At 27.9% G+C, this 18,231-nt stretch overlaps 1 protein-coding gene across 2 annotated transcripts in view; it reads right to left on the bottom strand.

Moving 5' to 3' along the window:
- The window catches only part of LOC107439343 (ESF1 homolog), a 29,993-nt gene that overhangs the window by 9,177 nt on the left and 2,585 nt on the right, over positions 1-18,231 (bottom strand). For both annotated transcript variants that reach the window (XM_087167558.1, XM_087167559.1), the window contains exons 2-10: positions 13,272-13,971; positions 12,282-12,356; positions 10,882-11,054; positions 9,273-9,578; positions 7,774-7,984; positions 5,470-5,616; positions 4,677-4,816; positions 3,485-3,539; positions 526-569 (exon numbers count right to left, since the gene is read on the bottom strand). In XM_087167558.1, coding sequence (XP_087023684.1) covers positions 526-569; positions 3,485-3,539; positions 4,677-4,816; positions 5,470-5,616; positions 7,774-7,984; positions 9,273-9,578; positions 10,882-11,054; positions 12,282-12,356; positions 13,272-13,965 — 1,845 coding nt within the window. In that variant the 5' untranslated portion in view covers positions 13,966-13,971. The remainder of the gene's footprint in view (positions 1-525; positions 570-3,484; positions 3,540-4,676; positions 4,817-5,469; positions 5,617-7,773; positions 7,985-9,272; positions 9,579-10,881; positions 11,055-12,281; positions 12,357-13,271; positions 13,972-18,231) is intronic.

The following is an 18,231-nucleotide window of genomic DNA, read 5'->3' as shown; positions in this document are numbered from 1 at the left end:
CAAAAATAAGAAATGATTAAAAACTAAACAATATGAAAGAAAAAATGCTCACCTGTAAAAACATCTTTCGTAATTTTCAAAATGTCAGCACACTTAACATTAATATTTATTTCTATTGAAAAGCATGTAATTGGGGCGAATCTTATCAAATTATAATACATAATGGTTAACAACAAGATTTAAATTTTTAACATGAAGACAGATTTATTACTAATAAACCATCAAGGATAGGTTAGTCACAAATATGACAAAACCAACTATAGCGAAGTCAGTTTGATTGATAGAACATATAACTTAACAGAACAAATGAATAAATAAAAAATGGCTCTTAAGCTTAATCAATCCACAAATTTAAATTTAATTCCGATAGGTTTTATAAAGTTGAAAAAATGGCATAAAAGAAATTTTTTGACAGAGTGATCAGAGAAAAAGAATAAAAACTTATTGAAAGAGCAGAAAACTGCAGATCTGAGAAATAGTTTAATGCCTATATTCAATTAAAAACTTAAACAAAACATGGCTTACGTTTGTTTTAGAGCTTTTCTTCTTGGTGTTGCTGATTTTCATTTCTGAAAAAAAAAAAAGAAAAAATATGCATATACTATAAATATATCTTTCGGAATTTTTTTTAATTTTCCTACTATAAATTTAAACTTGATAAATTTGTGAAACATAGTTAAGACTCATCATCAATACTTCATTATCATTCATCAATTATTCATTATCATTCACCAATAATTCACCCACTTCACAATCACATCTAGAGAGACTTACAACTGAGTTATGATGGTTTTTGAAAAATAATTTTTATCCAAACGAATAATTATGTTTATCACAACGTTTAAATAAAAAAAAAAAGCACCTACTGTTAGTAAAGGAGAAGTTGAGATAAAAATTGCAATTGCAAAAATTTATCAACAAATATTCTTCTCTTATTTAAAAGAATAGAAGAAGTTACTATTCTTCAAGAGCAAAAATTACTACTAGTAATAAAATTACTACAACTAGGAAAAAAACGAAACAAAGATATTACAAGCCCAACTGTTAATGAAATGATTTCCCCCTTTAGAGCTACTAAAATCTCTGATAAAAATATTTTCTGTGATAATAGTTTTTTTATAATTGTTACTTTTAAACAAACAATTGTTTAATACTGTTGTTATCATTGGTGCCCACTGTGGTATGTCAATAGTAATTACAATTACATACAGAACCATTTATCCGGTATCTAGAAAACCGGGGGAAATTTTGCTCGGTTTTCCCGAAATTTTGAACTAGAACGATTGACGAAAAAAGTGGAAATTTGACAAATCCTTGAAGTTGAGTAGAGGAAAATGTGAGGAATGGGGCATTTATTTCCCTGTTTGTTGAGAGATAACTTCAATATTTTCCCCGTGGCCTTGAATATCTTTAGATCGAGAAGGTGCAGGAAAGGGATAATGCTTAATTTTCTCCTGTGTGTTCGAAAGAATCTGTGGGGGAATTAATTATCGACTATGTCAACCTTCATCTATCAAAAGGTACCTCATGATAGAATCAAGTTAACATGTCTTATATACTAGTGAATTGGTATTTATTATTTATAGTGGTAGTTACACCACATTACTCCCCTTTCAGAATTTTATCTGTGATAGAATTCGATGAACAATTACCACTAGTTGATTAATGCTGTTTATTTATTAACTTCAATTTTTGCTCATTATATTTATTTTTCTTATTTTTTCCAAGCATTTCGCTCGTTATTTTTTTTTTTTTTTTTTTTTTTTTTATTTATTTTTTTTTTTTATAGCTTTTTCGCTATTTTTTTTTCCTAGCATTTCGCTCATTATTATTTATTAACCGGAAGACTTTATTTACTTCACCGGATTTCTTTTTTTTTTTTTTCTTTGAGCAGTTTAAATTGAGCATATCAACTGTTTAATGTGGATTCATCCATCAATTTTGACAATTTCTTATCACGTCCGTAGGTCACCAATGTGGGGAATTAATTTTAGACTATGTCAACCTTCATCTATCAAAAGGTACCTCGTGCTAGATTCAAGTTAACATGTCTTATATACTATTGATTTGGTATTTAATATTTGTAGTGGTAGTTACGCCACATTACTCCCCTTTCAGAATTTTATCTGTGATAGAATTCGATGAACAATTACCACTAGTTGATTAATGCTGTTTTATTTATTAACTTCAATTTTTGCTCATTATATTTATTTTTTCTTCCAAGCATTTCGCTCGTTATTTTTTTTTTTATAGCTTTTTCGCTATTTTTTCCCATCATTTTTTCTAGCTTTTCGCTATTATTATTTTTTTCTAGCATTTCGCTCATTATTATTTATTAACCGGGAGACTTTATTTCCTACACCGGATTTCTTTTTTTTTTTTTTTTTTTTTTTTTTTTTTTTTTTTTGAGCAGTATATTTTTTTTTTAAGCAAATCAACTGTTTTTAATGTGGATTCATCCATCAATATTGACAATTTCTTATCACGTCCGGGTCACCAATGTGGGGGAATTAATTATCGACTATGTCAACCTTCATCTATCAAAAGGTACCTCGTGATGGATTCAAGTTAACATGTCTTATATACTAGTGAATTGGTATTTATTATTTATAGTGGTAGTTACACCACAAATCATTGTATTTCTGATAAGCTGCTGTTAATCAAACATAAAGAAGTGACATGTTGATTTCTTTTTTCTCTTTGATATAGGAGGAGGTGGGGTAACGCATTGCATGTGCATATCAGTGAACAGAAAGGGAAATAAAAAGAAAATATATCCCTTCACTTTACTAGGAAAAAGTAAAAAAAGTGAAAGGGAAATACGTAAATGATTAAAATACAGCTATTTTTTTTTTATTTATTTATAAAGTAGGAATGCAGTCAAGATGAATTTAATAATTTTAAAAAAAATCAGAAGAATTTTGTAAATTATAACTTAGTAAATTATAAACATAATTGACTGTGCTAGCGAGGGGGCGGGGATACAAAATCCATCAAGCCGGACTACTACTACTAATCTTCTTATTTTAAAAATATGTTACTCTTTTTGATTGCAATTTGGGTTCAATAAAACATCGATTAGTGTTACTTTTTGGTCAATCCAGAAAACCGGGATGGTGATGGACTCGAGCATTCGAGATATTTGGGTTTTCTACTGTATCAGGATTCAATATTTGTTTTTTGTGTGAATTCGTATGTCATTAATCCATATTAGATGAGTGAATCTTCCTTCTTTATGAATTTCTTAAGTCAAATTATTACAATCATGCACAATAGCAGAAAATGGCTTTAAATAATAAGAAAATATGACGTTAGTGCTACAATAGCTGAATAGAATCGGAACTAATTAATACAACACTGCACAAAGTAGAATCAATGAGAAATATTATCAACAATTTCATGATCAGATATTATTAAATCAGCCATCAAATAGAATTACAAGTTTTATGAACACTAAATTTTATAATTATAAATTATGGCTTACCAGTAGAGGCATCAGAACTGCTCATGTCAGATAGTTCATCCTCTGACTCCTCAGACTAGAAAAAAATTAAAATTTTTAAGTTAGAAAATATTTTGTTTCCCATATAATTTCTAAGTTAGAAGCTAAATGCTTTTTCTTCTCCATCGAGAAAGGCAACCAAAACATAATTTAAGTACTTTATTTTTAGGTCTTGCAAAAAGAATTACTTAACTTGTAGATAAATGAGAGCAAAAGATAGTTGTCAATATTTATTTATCATTTTAAATCAAAAGAGAATGAAACTTTTTTATGATATACAAACAAAATTTTTAAAGCACATATTCACTTGTTTATTTTTTGATAAAATGTAAATTTTGTGGATTTTAGAAATTGGTATGATTGTTTTTATTTTGCACAATAACTTTCATTATAAACTTATGATTGAAAATAATAATTGAGCAAAAAATTATTATTTCTTAAGTATTATTAATCCTTACATTCATTTTTAGTTAATTTGAAATGCAAATTAGAGAATTTTTTTAGACGCCAATAATTAGTTCATAATAAAAAAAAAATAAGTAATAAGTATAAAAAAAAAAGTAATAAGTATAAAAAAATAGTATCAAAATAAAAAAAGCTGAAATTATGAAAAGAAAAAGAAAATGAATAGGTACTGGCTTGTTTTATTTTGATCTAGAATACCAATACATACTACTGCATACTGCTTAATAAATCAGCTAATATGCAAGTTTTATTTCTTAACTTAATGCTATGGATTTCATAATTAAACCTAGTGTGTCATCATCACAAAGTGGATCATCTTAATCTAACGGCGTGACACTGCTCAAACATTTTCTACTTAATTTTTTTTGTTAGAACTATTCTTCACTACTATACAATAAAATTAATTATGAGCTATTTTTTATTTAATTAATTTTCTATATACAGCTAATGTAATAAAACTTACGATCCAATAGGCAAATAAAGTCCTCAAAGCTGTTTTGAGCATTATAATTTGTTGCTTAATTTATATTATGGCTTAAATTTTTAAAAGACCATAATTTAATGTAATATGTAAAAGTAATAATATACTCTATATTATAATATTAATAAAACTATAATTAAACAGATAACTGTAAAATAAAGAATTACAAATTGAAAAATAAAGTTACAAAAAATACAAAGGTAAAAAAAAAAAAAAAAAATTATATACCTCATGAGTTCTTGCTTTCTTAACTTTTTTCTTTAATTTTTGCTTTTCTTTCTTTTTCTTTTGTAACTCTTCAAATGGAGTGTAAGATTTTTCTTCTTCAAGCTTTTCTTTCACCAAACTTTCAGTTTTTTCTTTCATACCTAATTTAAACACAATGTCAATAAAGTTTCGTAATTTTCTGTAATCAGGTGCAGTGCACAAAATAAAAAAAAAATGGAATGAGTGAATAACTTAAAATTTAGTGCAATAATTTTCTTGAACTAAGAGGCAATTTTAATGGTAGAAGGCTATGATATCTGACAAAAGCTTATTATCTCTAAATAATGAAATGCTTTCGATGGATTCAGATTCTTAACTCTAGAATAAGAGCGGTAGCTATAATTTAAAAAAAAATATGGGTTAAATAGTTTTCTCAGGGAAGACTTCAGAAGTCTATATGTTTTTTAAGTAATTGTTTTTAATAAAAAATGCATCTTAGTAAGTAAAATTAAGAGAATCATTAATTAAAAAGTATTTTTTTAGGCACAATACATAGTTTTTAATACTTGCTTAGAAAAACATTCACATACAGGTAATAGTCAATACTAGCGAATGAAGTACTAATAATACTAGAAAGTGGAATTTCATTCCAAGCCAGCATTATTGATTGGATTAAAAAAAGTTAAACTGCTTTTAATGCCAAAATTTATTCCATATGTAAAGATGCATCACAGCCTTATTTTTGTCAGGGAAAAAACAATAAACAAGAAAACTATATGTTAACAAAAGAAAAGAGATGCAAAAAGAGGATTACCAGGTTCCCAAGTAATTTCCATTTCATATTTTTCTCCACTCTTTTCTTTTTCTTGTTCACTTATAGATTCAAGCAATGATTTGTATTTTTGTAATCTTTCCTTGGTTGATAGTTTTCGATTATCCTCTTCGGTATCACTAATTTTTTCTGTTAATGGTAAGGAAAAAATTAATAAGGGAGTTATTACATAAATAACAGAAAAATTATAAATAATATGAAACTTATAAATCCTCAAAATTACTAATTTAAAAAAAAAAAAGCTAATTAGGTTCTCCACTATTTATATACTTTAGTATAGATACTGTAGCTCAAAATTATTGTCAAACTCACTTGTTAAAAATATTAAATTCACATTATCAAAGTAATATATTTATTAATCATAATCAAGAGGTGACAATAGAAATTTTGATTGCTTAGATTATTTAAGAAAAATAAAGCAATGCTTGGTCAGATTTTTTCTTTTGTTCTTTCATGTAAAAGTAATATATTTTAATCTACATCCAGCAGTTCACTGAAATTCCATTCTTCTATCATCCAAATAATTTATATGAACAAAGATAAATAAGTATTTAAAAAAAAAAATTCTTAAGCAGAGTCTATCGACATGTAAGCTCATTGATTAGTAGACTCAGCCACTTATCACTAAATGTCTAAGAATGAAATTTATGACTGCTAGATATTAAAATCATAACTACCTAGTCATACATTGAAATTTACTCAAATTGCAATAATGCCTTCAGTGGCAGGGTCAAAAATACTCAGAGGCAATGTTTTATATCTGATTTCTAGGAAATCACCCTTTTCAGGTAACAATACCAGTCCTTCAACCATCATTTAAATAACTAATTATTCTTCATAATTTTGATAAAAGAGAATTAGGATTGGTTAAAATATGGAGAAGTTAGGTGTATGTGAGTATACTTCCTGTGAATGAGAAAACGAAAAATGCTTAAACAAAACTAGAGCGTTTTTTCTTCTTTTACTTTTCCTAGTATTACAAAATTAATAACTAGAAAAATTTTATGTTTTTCTAGATGTTATCTTATTAACATTAAATATTAATCGTAATAGTTTCACTAACCTTAATTAAGTTTTCTAATTGAAAATTAAATAATACTAATCTACTTAACTTTTCCCTAGTTACTCTTATTGTATAGTATTCTCAGAATACTGCAGAAAAAAAAGAAAGGAAAACTATCTCATTTTAAATACGTAGATTTAGGAAAATGAAAATAAAACATTCAGATATTGATGAGATCACATTAAATAGAAGGCATGGTAGTAAATGTTTTAGAAATTATTGCATTTATTTATATTCTTGACAGTGAAAGTAATTTTTTTTTAAATGCAACTAACATATCTGTACTCAATTATTGTTTTTCTTTCCAATCTGGTTAAAGAAATAGAAAGTGGTGCAGCCAAGTAATATTTAAACTTTGTATATATTACACTATTAATAATGAATGTATACCATTAGGGATAAGCTATGCCTGTAATATTATGTTTCTCAAATTTTTTTTTTAAAAAGCTTCATTTGAATAACATTTTTAATTTCAAATTTTCGTCTTCTCTTGATGAATTATGCCTTGTCTATATTATGGTCAGGTCAGACAATGTATTTAGGAATACATAAATATTACAACAAAATTTTAAACATCGTTTCAGGAACTCATTTACAATGAAGATATTAAGGGACAGAAATATAATCTAGCATATTCTCCAGCATTTGAGGTTTTGTTGAAATATTTTTTTAATGGTAGTGAAAAAATGCAAAAATGTTGAAGCAAATAGATTTTTTTCAATATTTGTCACAGTTTCTAAATATGAGCATTTGTATATCTGATCTTTTATATAACTGTTTAAGTGATTGGTATATACCAGTGAGTACAACATGAAATGGATGGAAAACAGTGACCAAAATCCTTTTAAATCTAATTTAATAAAACACTAGTACAACATCTTAGCTACCACTAGGAAAAATATTTTCTGAAACTATGGAAATTCTATAGCTATTGACATGGTCTCTAACCTAGAATTTCTTGCACACTGCAATATTTAAAGTGGTAGTGAAATATCAATTAGGTAAGTACAATTCTGTCATCACTTAAAAACTACAAGGTATAATTAACAAGTATTACATATAGTTGAATCCATTTCATAATGTGGTCAAAATCCCGGTAAAACAAATATATTAAAAAAAAAAAAAAATGAAATAGTAAAGTAAAGTTGAAGAAGTCAGCCTATTAAAGCTGAAGAAGTTAGCATTAATATGTCATAAAGCACAAAACTTTAATAGTACAATACCTTGGCTGTCCTCAGAAGATGAAGCTAAATATTCTTTAATGTCTTTTTCAATATTGTCAGGCTCCGTGAATGCTTTTTGAAGGATTTCTCTACGTTGAGGATCTGTTTCATCCCATGTTAGCCCAACTTTAACTTGTTGGAGTGCAGTGGTAACAAATAATTTTGGCTTATATTCAGTTAAATCAGGGTTCTCTGCGATGCTAGTCGGCTCCTAAAATAACATAGCCTATTATACAGGGCACATTTTAAGAGAAATTTGAGTACACTAATACACCTTAGAAGAGTTATTTTATGATCAAAATCGAATCTTCACAAATTATTTCATTGTAAAAAAAAATCTGTCATAAGAAATTTCAATGTAAAAATAGACTATTGACAGAACATTTTAACTTGAAGAAAAAAAGGATCCTCCACAAAAGTTTTCTTTTGGAAAACAGGGTAGGTGATGTCTTTCATTCATTATATTCTAATTTTTTTTTATCTACCAATGCTTTGTAATGCATAAGGTTAAGAAAAGAACCCTTGACAAGAAATTGAAGCTATTAATAGTAAGTACATGTATTCTAATATATACCTGTCTCTTGCATTTTCAATTTCATAATGTTTGGAGGTGTTCTGTGGGGCCTAGTTCCTTGCAGCAAAAAATATATATTGTTTAAAAAAATTCATTTTTTGTTAAGTATCATTGCTAAGGAGCTTCTCAATAGCAAACATGAAAATATCTTTCGAATTAACATTCATTTAAACTGGACTCTTTTTTAAATTGATTTATGGCCTGTATAGCAGTGGTTAATATTCATTACTTCAGATAATCCAATTTGAATATTTATTTCCTTCAATGATAACAAACTTCATCAATAAATTTGTTCAAGGATTCTTTCGACCAAATAATTCTTCCTACTCTTACCAAACTTCAACCAACAGATTTTCTTCACAAATATAGATCCTTCTGGTTAAACCACTGCTTTTTCTCTCAAAATCAAAAAAACAGGACCCTTGATAAAAACTCCCGGTAATTGCAGATACATTACAAATATATATCAAGGGTCACCCTGTTATACATACTATGTCAAGCTTTTGTCATGAGTGGATAAAACTATAATTTTTTCTGTCTGAAAAAAATAGGTTTTTGCATGAGTTTCAAAAATAGAATTTGCATCAACAACTTATGTACACAGTTTTTCACTAATCAAGTTTTTCACTAATAAAAAACTAAGAAAAATCACAGTTTTTCACTAATAAAAAACATTAAAAATGCTTAGAATTCTATGTTCTTTAAAATTGGTACACATTGCTTAAATGTAGAGTTAATATAAAAATTATACTAGAGAACTAGAGGTACACAGAAAGTTTTTCTGACCTTCCCAACTGGAGAAAAAATGCATTCTTTCTTCAGTGTGCGGAAATAAAAAGATTTGATACTTTTTTTTATATGATTTGACCACTTTCTGTCAAAATTAAATTACACATTAAATTCTATGAACTAGAAAAACACTCACTTGATCAAATGTTAGGTCATCAGGCACAAATCGTAAGTCAAAACGCACAGAGCTGCTTTCATACTCCATACCATTCAACTGTTCATACAAAATATTAGCTGTTTCAGGGGTATCACACTCAACTACGGCATAATAGTACTTCAATCTATTCATTTGATATTGCCTCAATTTTTCACGGTGATACTTGCTTCCTTTTTTATCCTCAACTTCTTCCTCATCATCGGCTAGAGTTTTTTCAACCAATTCACGAGGACCATTCAATTTCTCTTCTTCTATTCTTTGTAATCCATATTCAGATGGATAAATCTAGAATATATATTGACTTTAATGTTATACAGACGTAGAATTGCGGGAAAAAGAAACTATGTAAAATTGTTTTGTACATAAAAAGTAACATCCATAAAAATTTAAAGATTTATTTTTAAGAGATAAACTCTTAACTTTACCTGTACACATAAGGAAAGTTCAGATAAGGTAAAAAAAAAACATATTGCACCTACATATATTTTTAAAAATTGTTTGTTTTACTCCAAAAATGAAAAATAACTTTTAACTTATTCTTTTACTTTTGAATACTAATAATTCTTTGTTATTGTATGATCAATTTATTAATAGTATTGTTAATCATACATTTATAAAAATCTATTATCAATTGTATATTTATAAGATTGAAATAGTTTGTTTGTGCAAAATAAAAAAAAAAAAAAAAGCATAAAGCTAGCCAGTTTAGACAAGCCCTTGAAAAATTCCTGCATACCTGATTTCTACATAGTGTTAGAAACCCAGAAGAATTAGAAAATATTACAACATGCCAGTTTTGAATTCCGCATTCATTATTAGGTGCTCTCAATTCCGTCATCAAGTCATGTAGTATCTTTGTTATTTTGCAGTTATTGCAGCAGATATATATATCATTTTTAAAGGCCTTATAATTTTATATGGTCCAGAAAATTCTGATATTTTTTGTACAGTGTTAAAACATTAATTAGTGTTAAAACATTAATTTGTTAAATATGAGCCATGAATTTCAGTAACTGACTTTAAGGGCACTGAATTCACAAATATTTTGTAATAAACCCAAGTGGTTTTGTCAATCACCTTTTAAATAGTAATTATTCTACAGATTTTCACATGGTTCTTAAAAGCTTACTTTTTTAAAAGATATGGCATTATTTTGACTAAAAAAAAATATTTAATATATAAGTGAGTACTTCACATAAATTAGGAAGAATTAGGTCATTTCCAGAGCTTCGTGTTTGAGTAAGAAATACTGAAATTTTTTCTTGTTACACACACAAAGGATGGTGTAAATGAAAGTCTCTTTCTTTCTGCACTTTCTGTTCTACTCAGATTAGAGGAGAATGACTCAATTTTTTGCTTCCTGCCTCAAATGTACAAGTTTAAAATTGATTTAGTAAATTTTTTTTCTCATAAAAAATACCTCTTTAATAGTGTTTTCCAGATATTGGAAGTCTCAGTCTTTCAGCTAGATAGTATATTATTTAAATATATATTTTTTAGATTCTTAAAGCAATATTTTTAATAATTTTTCATTTGAAAATGTTTGATTTTTCAAAAGGCATGAATGAGTGATAAAAAGTCAACTTACTTTAACAGAAACAATTGATGTATCAGGTGGTTTGAATGAATTGAACACTGCATATAAATCAACTGCTCTAATTCTGTCCCAATCCATATGACACACAGCAAGCCTTCTAGTTATTTCATCTGTATCTGGAGCTCTTTCATGTTGTTCTTCCCACTGATGATCAAATACATCACCTATAATTGATTTTCTATTTAGAGGTAGCATCAAACGAAAGAATTACAGATTTCACATGTGGTCTAACTTTAAATTCAGACACCAACTTTCTTTTTGTACACAAGCTTCATGAAATCTTTGTACTTGTTTTTAAATGATCTAAACAAACAGTTCTCAAACTATGCTCAGCAAAACATTTCCCACTGTTCCGGGAAAAAGTAAGCCAAAAAATATACTTTTAGCATAAAAAGAAAAATTATTTAAATATTGGGTTTGCTCATACTCTCAATATGTTTGTAAACTTTAAACATATTTGTCATCATTCATGAGAAACAGCAACTGCATAAAAAGGTTGACAGCATTGAAAGTATCAATTTCTCTTCTATTACTCGACGAAAGTATTTTTCGCAAACCCCTGACACCAGAGTAATTAAAAGACAAATTGCGGAACTATAATATTAACAATGGATTTTGTTCATACTTTCAAGAGACTGTGACGAAAGAAATCAAACAATGAAATCTTATAATCTATTTATTCAAACAAAGGAGCTACTATCTTCTAATGAGACTATTCTGATTTCTGACATTTAGTTTACTAAATACAATATAATATGAAACAGCAGAAAAGGAAAAAAAAAAAAAAAATCAATGAACTTTGTAGAATTCTTAATTGCAAAATATTTTTAGTCTCATAACACTTTTACAGTACTGTGAGAATGACGAAGTTTTTGGAACCTCCACTCAATACAATTTAAGTTAGATTGAGTTAATAAAAATAGTTTGGTAAACGATAAATACATATATATTCATGATATTATTGCATTTTCGACAATGTATTTGTTAGCATTCTTATTGCACCTGCTCGTACACACATGTAAAAGTTTCCTTAATCATATTTGAAATTGTAGAGTCGCCTAATTCTTATTTACAAATTACGATAACATAATATTTACGTGTGTATATAAGTTGAAGATGAAGAGAGAATGCCCCTAAATGTTGAAAAGTTTTGCGAAATCTTTCTTAGTTGGCTGAATTTTAACCAAAGAATGGAACTTTTGAAAAGCAGGATTAGTGAGACAAAACAGCAGAATCTCTGGTCACTTTAGATATGACACATATGATAAAGCAATCTGCAACAACAAATATTTACATAGAAACTGCAATGCAATCAAATATTTCGTAAAGAGAGTTTGAAAATAAGTATAAATTTCTGTACGAAAAGTAAAAATAAAATAAAATAGCCTTACTTTCTTTACTCTCAGAATCATCACTTTCGGAATCTTCATCAGAATCTTCTTCAGAAGAGTCAGCATTATCAGAGTCTTCAAAAAATAAAAATATTAAAACATAATTGCTTAATAATAATATTATTTTCGTCATAAAATCTTATTATAATAACATTAAATTTGTTCTAGGCAATGCCCTAAGACAGTGTTCCCCAACCCCGGTTCGTGGATCAGATGGTACCGGGCCGCCCATTTAATTGAAATTGAATTTAAATTCCTAGGTTTATACCCCAAATAAAAAATATCTGTGTTCCATTAAAATTTTATTTATTTAAAAAGAGGGGGCTCTGAAAGGTAGTGACATAATTTTTTTTAATTTTTGTAATGTATCATTGCCCCTGATTACCCCAGATTGAACAGTCTCATCGCAAAGAAACAAGTTCAGGGTTCTCATTGATTTAACGTTCTAGGAAGTTAAAATGTTGAATCACCTTATATTGTATTTTATTTTGAAGGCATGTGTAAATACAATTAAATTAATAAATCAAAATAATCTAAAATATAAACAATCAACGTCATCAACCCCCAGTGGGCTGTGGTAAAATTATCAAACGTTGACAGGTCAGCGGTGATAAAAAGGTTGGGGAACACTGCCCTAAGATGTGCATTATAAACATTTTTTAAATGAAGTAAAAAATTAAAATGCTTCTCTTAATATCCTCATTTATAGAAATAATAAATATAAATAATAATAGTAACAAATTATAAAAACATATAAAATATTAAATTCATAAAGTAAATATGCCAGAAACATTACAATGTGAGGTTTAGAAGAAATGATAAATATTCTGTTTCCAGGGCTCGTAAAAAAAATCATAAAATCATTATTGATGCTGTACTAAATGTGGTAATAAGTATCAATATACTAATATAAGTACTGTGGTAATAGATTTTTTTCCCACAGAAACAAAATAATATGAAAAAGAATAAACATTTATTAAAATTACTAACCATATTGTTTAACACTATCCTTATCGATTTCTTCTTCTTCAGAATATTCCTCTTCTGAACTAGTTTCTTGTTCAAATTTATAGTCTGATTCATGAGATTTAGCCTGTACACTTTCTTGTGGCCTTTTGCTACTGATAACATTAGGACATTTACCTTTACTAACAGTACTATCTTCATGGAATTCTTTAATAGCATTACTTGTGGATAGTTCGTTTTCAGATTTATGTTCAACAGAAGAAAATTTATGACTTTCACTTATTAAATTTTTATTTGTTTTTTGATTTTTAACTTTTTTCTTCTTAGATATTTTATTTTGATCATTGGTTTCATTATCAATATTCCTAAAATTATTATCTAAACTTTCATCTTTTTCAACAAGTTTTCCTACTTTCATCTTATTTTTTTCTTTTTTCTTATGCTTCTTTGCTTTATCAATTGTTTCATGTTCAGGCATGTCTTCACTATCAGATGACTCTTCATCCATATTATAAAGGCTTCTTAAATTTTCTGTCGCATCTAATTTTAAGGCACAGCCATGTTCATCAATGCTGCATTTTTCTGTGAATCGTTTATTTTTTAACAATGTTTTAAAGCGGTTGTCAATCTGAATTTTTCGTACCTTTTTTGGAATACGTCGAAAGGATGGATCGGTAAGAATATGAGAAAATCTTTCATCTTTAAATACGTCATCCATATTGAACTGAAAAAAGAAACATTAAAATAAATAATTTGAAATTAAAATAGCTAAGGATTTTTTTAAAGACTAGAATTTTTTAAATATGTCAATATGCCTCTGTGATTGTTCAATGATTCTGTGTTGATAAATCAATATCCGTGGAGAAAAGTGAAGGTAATCTTTTAATTTTCATACTAAATTTATAAAAAAAAAAATTATAGTCTGTATATTTAGAAACAGTGAGTATTTAAGTCTGCATGAGTATTAAGTGAGTCTTTAAATCTGAACACGGCTCTAAATATGTCTTAATGAAAATGGATAAAGTTCAAAATTCATGCTTACGAAAATAGACAAACCCTAATATGGATGTTCATGTAAATAAACATGTCTATAAATGCTTGTTTACGAAAATCGACAAACAACAAAATGCGCATTTATTCAAATGGACATGGCATTTCCTTCTGCTTTTTAAACTTCTTTTAGGCGGAGTTGTAAAAAACCTAACCTATTGGATTTTTTCAGGGTATTATCAGCTTTTTTCAACAATTTCATTTTATTCTTTGTAATCTTAGAGTAAATCATGCTGCATTATTGAATACTGATAATTTCATTAATAATGAAGACATTGATAACAATTATTGATCCAATTTTCATCAATGTTCTTTATTAATCTTATTGTTCTTTATTAAATTAACAACAACAAAAAAAAAAAATAAATAAATAAAAAAAAAAATAACATCAGCAATGAATTTTCAGGATTTACCTATTCTGTTTCAGAATTACAATTAAACAACTAAATGTATACTTTTGAACTGGTTTTGTCCAAGTAGTGAAAAAGCAAATAAATTTGTCAAAGTATTCTGATATTTGAAGACAAAAGGTGTTATCAATTTAGATTCAAATACATAACTGATAGTTGTGTTGAAATGGTGTGTGTTAATTTATCTATATATTTTAAAAGTATCATTATGAAACAAGACTCACAGATTTGGCAAAATAGTATTTAAAACATAAGTTTAAATAAATTATTTTCTTCTAAAAACAACAGTTTCAAATGTATTGAAAATTAGTATCTCAAATTTTTGTGAGAATACCTTAGCACATTATTAGAAATTTTTAATTATACATACATATAAAAATTTTAAAACACAATAGAATGTAGAAGTAATGGGAAATATAAATATTTCAATGGATAGCTTGTTTCTTATTCTACCATAAACAGACGTGCCAACCTAGCAAAATTAACATTCAGGAGTTTCCTTAACAAGAATTCAGGAGGGATAAAAAAAGGCGCACGGTATGCAATATTTGACACTTCTAAGGAATTTTAAGTAAAAAATTTATTAAATATAAGAATGCAAGAAATTTTACACACTAATAGAGCACAAATTGTGGAAAAATATTAAATAGAAATAAAATAATTAAACACAGATTTAGAAACAAAATTATATTAGGTAGATACTCTTTATTTAAAAAATAAATACCATTTCCTTAATAAAACATTATTCAAAAACCCTTGACACTGTAATAAAAATGAACAAAAACTTATAAAAAATAAACAAATTGAAGAACTATTTTATTTTAAAAAACCAATTCAATACTAATGTATAATAATACTAATGTCTGTACAATAGAGAATCAATTATCCGGGATGCTCGGGACCATCGCCATCTCGGATGTCTTAATTTCCCGGTTTTCTGGATTGACCAAAAAGTGTCGTTAATCGAAATTTTATCGAGCCCAAATTACAAGGAAAAAGTGTAAACACATTTTAAAGTAAGAGAGAAAAAAAGAGAACCCCTAAATCGAAAAAGGAAAAAAAATGTAGAAAAATAACATTTAAAAGAATAAAAAAATTTGCAAGTTTAGACAAGAAAAACAAGCTTAAAAGGAAAACTTATTAATCTAAATAAAAACAACACTTGAAAATTATCGAACCGAAACAATAGTTAAAAAACGGCACTAGCATAAATATTAAAACCTGGAACAAGGCAAGATCAATTGAATTTATAAAAAAAAAAAAACCCTAATGATAAAATTTAGGAATAAAAATAATTTATTGAGTGCGAAATTTATCAGGAAAAGGAAAAAAAAAAATCAAACATAGTGGAATCAGAAAAACAAAACTGCAATTTGCTTCATAAATTAATTGTATGTTTAAATTAATAAACAATTTTCCTTTTATTTATTTTTTTTTTATAAAAACACTACTTTTAATTAAAGCAGGTGCGATTCTACATCAAGAAAAACTTGCGAATGGTACCGCACTTCCAAAGAATCAGAATTTATTCAAAAGGAAAATTTTTTTATTTTTTATTAATCAATGTCAAATAGATAAATATATTTTTCTCTTTCATCTTCTGTTTACTGATATGCATGTGCAATGCATTTTCCCCACCCCCTCGTAAATCAAACAGAACACGAAATCAGCATGCCACTCCTCTGAGTTCGATTGACGGCCTAAAGGAGAAAATAAAGATCTAAAATCCTCAAGGTCGCGGAAGAAATGACGTTTCTCTGGGTAAATGGGGGGGGGGGATTCTCCCCTTTGTCACGTTTTCCTCTACTCAACTTCAAGGATGAGTCCAATTTCCACTTTTTTCCCCATATCGTTTTAGTTCAAAATGGCGGGAGAAACGAGCGAAACTTTTTCCCGGATTATCTGGATACCACATAAATGGTTCTCTACTGTATGCATAAAAAAAGAGTTGCAGATTTAGCTCTTCGCAATTAAGTCTTGCTAAAGTCATTGGTACATGATTTTTTGAAATTGGTTGCATACTTCCGTTTCGACTTAGACATCCTTGAAAAATTTTTTTTTAATATACGAAGACTAAGCGAATAATGGATATCACGTTGCTAGTTTACAAGTTTGTTGCCAACCGAGTTTTCCCACTCCTGTACGGACGTCACTCGATATCGTCATGTGACGTCATCGCATTCAACACCACACGAAGATTCCTACGAATCCCAGTGTAAGGGGGCGGGTGAAATAGGAGTGTTAAAGAGGGGAAGAGGAGGGAAAAATAAAGCACGTGCAGCTACGCCTCAGGCAGATGGTAGTTCGATAAGAGGGGATGGAATTCACCCTGAAAGAAAAACAAAACTTCCGCAATCGCGGAAAAATTAGGTAATTGTGAGTTTGGCCGTCGATTGCAGTAAAATTCGGGAGTTTTTTTAATCAATTCTGGAGGGCGGGAGAATAACTCAAAATTCGGGAGACTCCCGCAAAATGCGGGAGAGTTGGCACGTCTGCATAAACCTAATACCCTAAGTTGATTTGTCAATCAGTCTTTTCATCTCAGAAAAAAAAATGGGTGAGAATTTCGCAAAAACAGGGTGAGATTTCAAAAAGTTAAATGAGATTTCAAAAATTAAAAAAAAAAAAAAAAAAACACAAAGAGACTTGAAAAAAAAAATCATTTCCTTAATTACAATGCATTTTTAACATCTTCGAATTTTTAAAGCATTGAATATTTTTGCTGCATCATCATATGGAAAATGTTCCACATCTACTTTTTCATCAGATATTCTCATTAGGTTGCTCAAATGCGTATGTTTCGTTTTGATCGTTTCTACCCACATTTGTTTCATTTTCATTTGTCCGTTTCTGAGTAGAAGATATTGGCTTTACAAGGTATTTATCCATCTTACATTAACTAGCAAAAAATTTGAACGTCTTACATGAAGAAACCTTACCTAAGGCAAACAAGTGGTTGCAGAGAAATGCGTTCGGAAGGATGGTTTTCTGTTGTTCTTAAAGGTTCTGAACAATACTGGTAAATAGGGAAGCTAGATAATGGGGCAGATGTTGAAAATAATAAAAGATCCAGGAAGAACAGTGAAACGGATTTTATTTTAAATGGCGCAAATGAGAAATTTTTTTCAAAATGCGAGAAATTCGCGAATTTAGAAATTGGTTTGCAGGGTGTATAAAAATCATGATTTTTTTTAAAAAATAAAAAAAAATCGGATTTTTTTGATTTTAATCATGATTTTTTTATAATTTCAATTCTATGGAATATAATCAATTTTGTGTACCATAGATTTAAAGTTGTATTGTATTACTATTGTTACTTATGGTATACATTGGAAATAAACATTACTAACCATTATCAACAAAATATTTCTTAATAATTTAAAAGCAAAAGGTGAAATAAGAAATAAACAATAACAAAGTGATTTCAAACTACAAATCAAGAAAGAAATTGTTTATCAAACAATATGTGATAATTATTAATTCTACATCTACAATATCAAATTATTTAAACAACCATTTAATTA

This window comes from Parasteatoda tepidariorum, chromosome 7 (assembly GCF_982258835.1).
Source record: "Parasteatoda tepidariorum strain Cologne lab strain chromosome 7, Ptep-v5.0, whole genome shotgun sequence".
NCBI classification, from domain to species: domain Eukaryota; kingdom Metazoa; phylum Arthropoda; class Arachnida; order Araneae; family Theridiidae; genus Parasteatoda; species Parasteatoda tepidariorum.
The sequence above is the reverse complement of the archived record's forward strand: the minus strand, read 5'-3'. Positions and strand labels throughout refer to the sequence as shown.